Source organism: Balaenoptera acutorostrata, chromosome 3, assembly GCF_949987535.1.
Source record: "Balaenoptera acutorostrata chromosome 3, mBalAcu1.1, whole genome shotgun sequence".
Classification (NCBI taxonomy): Eukaryota; Metazoa; Chordata; class Mammalia; order Artiodactyla; family Balaenopteridae; genus Balaenoptera; species Balaenoptera acutorostrata.
The window spans coordinates 88,873,291-88,883,721 of NC_080066.1; the positions used below are offsets into that span (position 1 = coordinate 88,873,291).

Below are 10,431 nucleotides of genomic sequence, written 5' to 3' on the forward strand. Positions count from 1 at the left end.
TTATATGTCCTTTACTTCTACCCATAACTATGGCTTTTGACTTATAAAATAAAATCCTAGAGAGTAAGGTCAAATCTCTTTAACTCATTTTATAGAGTAGGTCTTGTAAATAAGTGGCTAGTAAATGCTTTTGATAATGACAATGAAAATGACTGAGACCTACAATTAATTCTGTAGGAGAAGCAGCGTGGTCTCTTGCCACAGTGCCTCCAACAGGGAAGAAACTAGGATCTCCTGCCCAGCCCATCATGACTGAGTTGAGATTTCTTCCTTGTGCATGAGTTCTACCATTTTCTATAGCTGTCGAATGAGCTGAGGCAAAGTTCTGTGGGAGAGTAGGCTGAGGGTGGAAAATAGTGACAAAAAGCTTGGACTCTGGAGTCATGCAGCCATGGGTTCACCTTATTACCCATGTGACCTTGGCTTCCTGACCTTGGAAATTTACTGACTTCTTTAAGTCTTTATTTTCTCTTCTTAAAGAGCCTTAGGATTTTATAAAAGCTTCCCCATCTTTAAAATAGCAGTAATAGTAGTACCTACCTTGAAGGGTTGTCGTAGGATTGAGTGAGAATTTGTCAAGTGTGAGTGCAATGTCTGACACATAAAAATTTCTCAGTAAAATTTTTGTTATTATTATACCGAGTCACTCTTTTTTTTTTTTTTTTGGCCTCGCAGATTGTGGGATCTTAGTTCCGCAACCGGGGATTGAACCCGAGGCAGTGTAACTGCCGAGTCCTAACCACTGGACCACCAGGGAATTCCCCGAGTCACTCTTAATGCTTTTATTTACACATTATTTTTAGTTGCTAACGGCCTAAAGACCCAAATGTGAAGTCATTCCATTGTTTTTGTTTTAATTCAGTTTCTATGCAATTGGCTTATTAAAAATAATAATATTTACATCTTAATTTTCATAGTATTTTATACTTTTCATAGACAGTTTATTTCAATGACATGAGAACAATAACTTTAATTGAAAGGCTGTATATTTTCCTCAATCCTTTGTAATTGTATTTTTCTGAAATGCCAACAACAATGGTGGTAGTAAGGCTTAAAAACAGTTCCCTTTTCATTAGCCCTGTAGTTAGGAATTGTGTATAAAAAGGTGGGCACAAGAATTAGGTTGGATACTAAAAGAATTATTTTTACAAAGTAGAAATACTAGATTTTTTTTTGCCAGATGTCTAATAATCTTTATGCATGTTTTGATGTGGAAAGATCTCCAAAGTATGTGGTATAATGAAAACAGCAGAGTGCAGGACAATATTGTAAAATATGTCCCAATACTTGTTTGAAAAAAATACAGACAAAAAGTTAGACAGATAGGCCTATATGCTTGTATAGGCGTAGAAAATTTCTGGAAGGATTTATAAGAAACTCTCAGTAATAATTGCCTTTGAGAGAATAACTGAAGGTTTACTTTAGATAAGAGACATTTCAGTATATATTTTTTAGTACTTGTTAAATAATTTTTCAGTGTGTATTTTACTTTTTAAATAAAATTTAAAATAAAAATTATCTGGTATAAAAATTACCATGACCATCATGAATAATCATTCATTGAGTTTCTACCCATTATAGGTAATGTGCTAGACTTCGTCTGCATATAAACTAATATTCACAAGCATCCTGCAAGATCAAAGTTAGGTAGCTTGTACAGTACTGCAAGTAAGGGATGGAGTCATTTTTTTCTGATTTTAACCAGAGCTTCCAGAAATCTGTAATTCATGGCCACCAGTATAGGCATTTAGCTCTTTACTACATAGAAAATGAAAAGGATTTCTTCACTATGATCTCAAATCACTGGGATTACAAATTCTGTCAGTATCTATCACTCCTAGAGTTTTATTTAATGTAGAGACTTAAAATAATGTCTTTCAAACCGAGTTTTCATTTTACCTCTTAGGACAAACTTGTCATATAATTTTTTTTTCCAACTTGGAAGCTATAACCAGGATTTTCACAAAATTCAACTGATTTCTGACTAAATTTGTTCTGCCACTTAGTATGAATGTACCATTCCTACATGACTTTTAAAGCATTATATTAGGGATACAAAAAATATCTCCTAACTTATGTCAATTATTTTCTACTCTTACATTACTTAAGTAAACACTATCATTTTTTTGTATACAAAATCAGTGACATGTCTGAGTATTATTGTACAATGTTTGTTCTATTGATCATTTCTAGTTGTGCTTTGAGGAACTACCATAAAACTGTCAAGGGCCACAAGGAGGTGGCAGCATAGCTACATTATACTGCAGGTCTTCATCTTTTATTTGGGAGATGGGGGGAAAGCAGGGGGAATAGCAGAATCAAATTCACTAGCAAGGAAGAAATGAATTGAAGAAGGCCCAGACTGTTAATGTCTGAAGGAGAGTACAGAAGTAGAACATGTGGAATAAGTGCTCACAGGCTCAGCGACACTAGAATGGTCCTGGCTGTGGGAATGTGCCCATTGCAGATTCCATGGTTATATACCGATTCTGCTCCCAATTTGGTTATGTGGATAGTTCTGCATGATTTAATCAAGGTGAAGTACACAGAAAGAATAACTAAATTACTTGTTCAGAATTACTTGTTCAGAATAACCATACTTGTTCAAACTATACTTGTTCTCAATTCAGGGCATTGAGACTAAACCTAATTTTTAATGTATTTAACTTGCCATTCCTTCATATCTGAGAGAAAAAAATACTGTAAGTTAATGTTAAGTCCTTAGTCTCATTTTATCTTTTCAAAAATAATATGATATCCCAAACAGCCATCAAAACTGTCAAACGCAGCTATTGCATTCCTCCCGTTTAGTCATTCAGATGGTTTTCTAACAGCAGTGCCCTCAGAGCTTTTCTCCCCTTATATAAAGATTTACATAAACCGTGACTTTAGAAATTACAAATCAGCTGCTTTCCTCTCTCTAGAATATCAGTCCTAACAACAATGTGAGTTGACACCATTTCCTTTTTAATAGAATTAAAATTTTATTTTCTTTTGTTGTAAATTGGGGAAGGAAGTGAGAATATTTAAATTTTGATTGCAATTTTAACAAAGGATGCAGCTTTAAAAATTAATGAGGTAGGGTACCGTGGAATAAAATTTCAGGTCTATGAAGACTTTGGCTCATCTACCTCTTCAGAATAAATTGAAGTCTCTTCATAATGTTCTAAATTTCTCTTTCTGCCCTCCTCATATCTTGATATCTTGGAAACTCCTTGTGCCTTCTTCTCTCAACCTTCTTTTCCCTCTTTTCCTTCTCCCTTCCCCTTTTCTCACGTAGAAAAGGAAAGTGACACTTTAACTCCAGGAACTTCACATTGCCCCGCTTCTCAACAGTCTTCCTGGGGGCTGCCTTTTTGTCTGAAATCACTACATTGCTAACTTCTTTTGATTAAAGCAGCAGGTATCCCAGATAAAATCTAAATCTTAACGTCTATAAAGAAAGCAGCCATTTGGCAGAGTGCTGCTAATACAGTACACAGCACAAATAAGGCTTGGTGTAGAGAGGGGTAAAGAAACAGGGCATGGCTCCCTGTCTGGAAGTCGCTCAGTCTTCAGTGGTAGGACCCAGAGTCAGGGACCCTGAGCAGCCAAGGGGAACAGGTTATGGAGAGAAGTTTTCTTGTGGAAAGAAGGATGAGCAGAAACTAAAGGGAGCTTTTCACCTTTACTAGCATCTTTCATGAGAGCAGTATTCCGAGAATTCCCAGAGGGGGCAATCATTTAATTAAAAAATTGTTGAATGAATGAATAAATAGGAAAGGAATTGTTCCACTCATTTTTTTTCCTTACCTTAAAACCTGGGCAAGAGTAGACTGCATTTAGATATGAGACAACTAATTATTCTTCTTAGCAAGTAATTATATTCCATAAAGAATGCTATTCATTCCAAACTGTGGTCCAGCAGAACAGGAAAATAAAGTGCATCAACATATTTTAGAGCAAGTTACCGAAGAAGAAATCTACTAAGCTTATAAATGATTTGCTACAAGATTAGAAAAAGTGCTGCCTCATGCTTCTAGCAGATTGGGAACCCTGGCTATATTCCTTAAATAATGAAAAGTGTAGCCACTTCTGCTGCTTCTGTACTTTAGTTACTTTTATATGCTTAAGTGCCTTCAGGAGCCTCAGGCAAGGTTTTGAAGAAGGGGTAAAATGCTGAATCTTATAAATCGCTTCTCTCTCTTTAAAGAGTATAAAAAAATACCCATGTGCACTAAAGGCTGGTACAACAGTGTTAACTACAGCAAACACCAGTGACTTTTTTTTTTTTTTTTTACAACTGGTGTGGAGGCATTAATACTAAGGTGAAACCAGCTTAGTATTCAGTTTGATATGTTTAACCAAGTGTGAATTGAATAGCCTATAATTGTAAACAAGATAGCACATATTGCCTAACTTTCAGAATTAACTTTTTAGTTCTCTGTCCTCAGTCAGCAAACATTTGAGAAGCACTTTTGTCTATCTTCTGTTTATTGGGAACTAGGGACAGATGTGTAAGTAAGATGGACGGTTTGCAATAGACCTCTTCACCGGACACTTTTATATTTATAGTGTTCGTAAGGAGCAAGAGATCACCTGAAGGAGTAAGGAGGATACTTTCCTGTACCTTTAAGCTTACCTTTGCCAGTTGCTCGTGAATCTCAAGCAGGCTGGGCCGGTTGACCTTGGGCCCACTAACGCTGCCCGTGTTGCGATAGTACTCGATCTTGGGAACGGCATCCATGGTGTTGTGGCCAAAGGTTTGTAGGTAGTATGTGTTTGTGTGAGAATCGTAAGCATGAAAACTGGCATCTGTTTTAGCAGTTTCTCCAGTTTGGAGGAAGTTGTCATAGCGGTCCTGATTCCCAGGTCTAAAGCTGATTCTGAATCTGTTCTGGCCTTCATCCCCAAAAGAGGTTTCCTCATAATGTGGGGGGTCGGCGTTGTCATTCACAGCCACACTGCTCTCATGGCTCTCATTTATGACATTAACTTGAAAGCGATTGGTATTACCGGGCGCGGAATCCAGAAATACATTGGAAGAGTTGTTCAGTGACATCTTCCAAAACGGATTTTTTGAACTAAGCTGTCTGCTTTACGGTTGTTTAAAAAGAGTCTATAGCTTTCCTCCTCAAAACAAACACTAATGTGTTTACATTAGGGAGCTCCTGGCTTTTGTTCCAGAAGAACTCAATAAATAGATTCTTGATATATTGTCTCCTATACAAGCTTCAGAATGTTCTTCAAAGCTGTCATTGAAAAAGAAAATTAGACTTGTTCCAGATAATATAAATATATTTAAGCAGGGTTGGGGGGTATGAGGGAACAGTTTTCTTTCGTAAGACATACGATTTTAAATTCATTTCCTTAAAAATTACCTGTCCAGGAACCTTAGTTACCTGGGCAGTTAAATCCCATAATAAATAACTGGGGACCTGCTTCAGCAAACAGAATTTCCAATGGAGTCATTAAAATGTTACCTGCGTTTGTAGTATTTGCTTGTACTCAGTGCGATTGGATTCAATATGACTTTAGAAAAGATATAACTCTACCAGCTGAATAGGGTAAGAGCTGATGAGAATATTCTCAGCCTGAAACAGAGTTCATTGACAGTACTAAATGTGGACACTGCCAAGTATTTTGTGATTGATATTAATATATATTATATAATGAATACATTTAAAAAATATTTTTTAAACTTCTAAAACATACATTCTTGTCAGGTTATAAATATACATCCTGTCAAGATGTCTCTGAATTCTTGGGTCTTTTACTAGCCTTCAAAATGTTTCATTTGTTCATACATTTGTTTGTTTAACAAATGCTATTATGGAACCTTAAAAAAAATAGGAGTATTCAGGGTAAGGAAATAAATCTCAGTCCTTGATAAAGTTGTATGCTATATTTAGGTAGAATAATTATGCTCTACTGATGCCCTTTAAAGAAATGTTCTAGTCTTCAAGAGGTTTTTATTTGACTGTCAGATAGACTACATAATCATTTTCACAATCCACGATATAAGCCCATCTTAGAACATTCTTTCATCAGAATAATATCTCTTTATTGATACCTTAAAATTTGGCTTTTCAAAGAAAGTTCTACAAAGATAGATAAATACAAAAAATAAACAAAAAAACCCAGAAAACCTTGCTTCTCACCAGCAGTTATTAAAGCTATTTCTTTGAATTAAAAAAAAAAAAATCTCAACTTCAAGTCTCAAATAATCATTCCTGGAGAAATTATAAGTGAAACTATTACCTCTTTAGTTTTTATGGACCCTCTCACTTCTCTTCATTACCCTTGACATCCTCACCTTTACTCCACTCCTCAGAATCTACTTTATGACATAATGTTAAGTATGATTTTTACCCTGCCCAGAAATGTTTAACTTACCACCCAGGAGCCTTTTCAGGAAGCATAACCTACTTCAGCATCACCCAGGCATATATGCAGCACTTAGCTTTCACCCCCAAACCTTAGGCCTCTTCTTATTGGTTAAAATCTTCCTTGAAAAAGATGACGAGAAATGATTGGCCTGGATTAATACTGTAAGCCCCACCCAGCCATTAGCACAGAAGAACGTTAAGTACTACATCAGCTAGTAACCAGGAGTAAACCATTAATCCTTTTAGACAGGAAGACAAAGTTTCTTTAATTCATAAGGGGAGCAATCATCCAACAAAATATGAGCAGTGCTTCAGTCTGAGGCTAAATAAATTGAATCTCGCCATCTCATTTCACATGATTCCTAGTGACCTCCTATTGTTCAGGATATGCAGCAAAATATAGGCCTCCAGAGATAATTTCTATACTTTGTAACTAGACAGTGGTATTTGAGATTATTTTATCTTGCTTATCGCAGATATTATCTTGATTCTTCTCTGCACAGGAAGTGAGCAGATTGAGAGTATGATCAATGATTTATTGAAAATATTTCTACGTAATGGGAAAACTCTTTCAAGCAGAAATCAAACTATGGGTAAGTTTTCCAGCGGCACTGCTAAATGACCTTTTTGCCTCCACCTGGCAAAACGTTTTTATCAAAACTGGTTTTTGAGTTTTGTTGAGGGTAAGGTTTTGCTCAAATCTGTGAGGTGGTGATTATTAAGACAGCACAAACAATTCCTCTGTGCAGGTTCTGTCACTGGTTTTCAATCGGGATGACTGAAGGAGTCCTCCTCATGTTTTATTAGAAACTATTCAAGTGATTTCCAGTTGCCTGAGCAGCAGAGTTGTGGTGTAATACAGACATGAGGAGCAAGTCTCTGGGGTCAGCATGCTTGATTCACATCCTGGCCCTGCCACTTCCTATCTATGTGAACACTGGTTAGTTAGTCTCTTTGTGCCTTTCACTTTCTCATCTGTAAAATCAGTTGTGAATAATGCTGTGTTGTAGACTCATTGTGAGGGTTAAATGAGTTAATTTGTATAAAGGGTTAATGTGCTAATTTTAGAAAGCACCGGTTTGTACTTAGTGCTTGCTTTTACTATATCGGCAATATTTACAAGTTACTGATAACTTTTGCATCCAAGATTCTGGGGTGAATCAATAGAGATTGGTATAGGTACTATGCCTGTTAAAACAGGGGGAAAGGTAGGTTGGTGAACAGATAGCAGATTATAGAAAGGAGTCTGGAGATACCTCAGTAAAACCCCTCAGAGGCTCTTAGTCAGGTAACTGTCATGCTAATCAGTCAGGCTGATGTCATGAGGCTGTATCAGAAATTGAGACAGAATTACAGGTACCTATAACTCATTTTGCTCTTAAAAGGCCACTGGTACAAGGCATTTATCTGTTCAAGAAAGGGTTCTGACTTTCCATATGGTAGGTGTAGGGAGTAGTCTCATTTCAGACTCACCACCAGCTGGGTGGTGCTGGTTATTTAGATCAGCTAAGATGAGGCTGGGACTCAAAACAAGTCTATTCACCGGCCTTGTAGAGGAACTGGGAACTTACTTGCAGTTATTTCTGCCACTTCTAGTCTCCCTTTCCTTCAACTGTTCCCTCAACTCTGGTCCTCTTTCAGGAGCCCATCTATTTATTCCTCAACCTTTTCCCTCTACCAAAGACTATGAATGCCTCTGATAGCCATCAATTTCCTCTTTCCTTGCTGACTGACTACTTGACTATAGTGTAGGGTGAATTGGTTTTGGTCTTAGTCTTACATCAACTAGACATTTTCTTTCTAAGCTTTTTATCTCTAACTGTGAAATGAAAGTCTTTGTTCTCTATTAAGGGGATTCAGACATTCTGGAGCAGATGGGAGATGGTTTGGGGTATATGGATGAAATTATTACACCATCCATAAACCAACCTTGAAAGGCCTTTCAGACAGGTGGGTAAGGTAACAGGGGGAAACTGTCTGGAGGTACTGTCTATCTTTTCTCTTGTCCTCCTTGACAGGGCTCTTGGGAAAAGGCAGCTAGGGGATAATCTGACTATGACATTGGACATCTATTCCTAGAAGGGTTAGCATTTCATGAAATTTCCATGTTCTCCATGCTATAACCATCCTTTATATCTCACATTTTTTCTAGCTCTAAAAATACCGATTCTAACCTCTCCGTCCCCTCCCCTTTCCCCCAGGAAGTCTAAGGTACACAATAGGCCATGAATAAATGCTATAAATGAAGACACTTTTGGTTAAAAGAATTTCTCTTTAGTAGGATTAGAAATAATATTAAGGTGGGGTTGATGATATCTGAAAAGCTTATGGGTGTTGAACTTTCAGAAACAATGCTCATACTTCACAAAGTTTTCTTATCTTTGGTTTTTGGGGTCTTTTTTCTTTTTGAGATAAAGATGGGGCCTTGTTAACATCACAGGTCTAGTCACCAAAATGGAAGGTCTTGTTGGGTGTCTTCCTTGGGAGACAAATGGGAGCATCTGGTACTTGGGCACATATCTTAGTGAGTACTTCAAAAGCCGGGGTCACAAAGGAGATGACTAGCATCATGGACATTTACAGCTTTCAGTGTGTCCCGTTGACTTGGCTCAATGAGCTGTTCTTGGACCAAATTACAAACTGGCTACAAGGTATCCCAGGCTGACACTCCAGTACCTACTGGGGTTCAAAGAGTCTCCTTAAGGTGTGAGTTTGGTCCAGAAGATCCATAGCCAACACAGATGTGTTCTAAATCTACTAGGAGATGAAAAGTGTCAGGGACTCTCACTGAGACAGCTGGCTGTGGAGTGCCTTAGACCTGAGCAATAATCATATTTGTAAGATATGTAGAAATGTTGTGGACAGTGTGTGGGAGTATAGCATGATATTTACAAACAATGACTATGATTTTGATGAGAGTATAATTCCTAATACAATCACTCCCTAATTTGGTGACCTTGGGAAGTTACTTAATCTCTCTCAGCTTCAGTTCCTTATCTGTGAAATTGAGCTAATAAAATGGAAATAGTAGTACCAAACTCAAAGGATTGATAACAGTATCAAATTTCATAATAAATGGAAAGCACCTAATTTAGTGCTAACTCTCAGTACATATTAATCCTTTTTTTTTTTTTTTTTGGTGTGTTTGGCAGTTCTGTGTTCTCAAGTGACACAAATATTTTTGTATTTATTTATCTCCTGGTATATTCCTCCATTCAGTTACAGAGAGTCAGAATTTTGTAGTTGGAAAAAATTTTAGAATTATATGATTCTATTTTTTTTTAATTTATCACCTGAAGAGAATGAAAACTGGAGAGGCTGAATAACTTACACTGAGCCATTACTTCTTAAGGTTTGATAATCTCTTTAACAATTACCAACAAGGATAATAAATAATGATAGCAAGTTATGTTTAAACCGTGTTTTCTGGTTTTCAAATTACTTTCCCACTCATTATATGTAACTTGGTCCTCCCAACACTTTTGTAAAACATGCAGGATAGGTTTCTTTATCCTTGTTTTGCAGATATGGAACTTAAGTTCCCATTAGGTAACTTTCTAGGTCATATTGCTTTTTCTTGGCTAGGCAACATTAGAATTCAAATCTCAGAGTTTAGGCTCCTAAACTGAAAAACTTTTCATGACGTCTTAAAAATCCTCATTCATCTCAGATCCCTGGGTTTCCAGGTATATTTGTAGAGCTCATAGGGAACTAGAATTAAAAGGGCTGTTAAAAATCCTCTGGTTAGCGTCCTCAATGAAGTCTACAGAGATAAGATGACTTGGCCAAGGTTGATAGCTCTATTGGTGGCAAAGTGGAGACTGGACTTCTTGTTTCTTGTTTCCACCAGGTCATGATGAAAATTCCCTTTTTAATGCTATTTATAAAAGGAGAAGAGGAGGGGGTATCAGTATGATCCCAAGCTAGGGGATTTTATTGCAAGAGATCCTAGAAGGAGAAGAAATAGAAGGGTCAAATTGTGACATTTGGGGAACTTTATGGCCTATGGTTGCTTGTAGGGTTTGTGTGCACATTGTGGACCTATGGCTATTATTAGGAAAAT

At 37.0% G+C, this 10,431-nt stretch overlaps 1 protein-coding gene and 1 long non-coding RNA gene across 7 annotated transcripts in view; one reads left to right on the forward strand and one right to left on the reverse strand.

Annotated features, from left to right (window-relative positions):
• Nucleotides 1–6,394, reverse strand: part of SLC12A1 (solute carrier family 12 member 1) — a 93,173-nt gene extending 86,779 nt beyond the window's left edge. For 2 of the 5 annotated variants that reach the window (XM_007170446.2, XM_057544649.1), the window contains exons 1-2: nt 6,241–6,288; nt 4,622–5,231 (exon numbers count right to left, since the gene is read on the reverse strand). In XM_007170446.2, coding sequence (XP_007170508.2) covers nt 4,622–5,041 — 420 coding nt within the window. In that variant the 5' untranslated portion in view covers nt 5,042–5,231; nt 6,241–6,288. Of the gene's footprint in view, nt 1–4,621; nt 5,232–6,240; nt 6,289–6,375 lie in introns of those variants that run through there. The other 3 variants (XM_057544651.1, XM_057544650.1, XM_057544652.1) reach the window with 3 other exon arrangements.
• LOC103000497 (uncharacterized) overlaps nt 1–10,431 on the forward strand; it is a 137,590-nt gene that overhangs the window by 114,882 nt on the left and 12,277 nt on the right. Inside the window, exon 8 of one of the 2 annotated variants that reach the window (XR_009007780.1) lies at nt 6,872–6,962. The exons of the other annotated variant lie outside the window; for it this stretch is intronic. This is a non-coding gene — a long non-coding RNA (uncharacterized LOC103000497). Of the gene's footprint in view, nt 1–6,871; nt 6,963–10,431 lie in introns of those variants that run through there. 2 annotated transcript variants of the gene reach the window in all.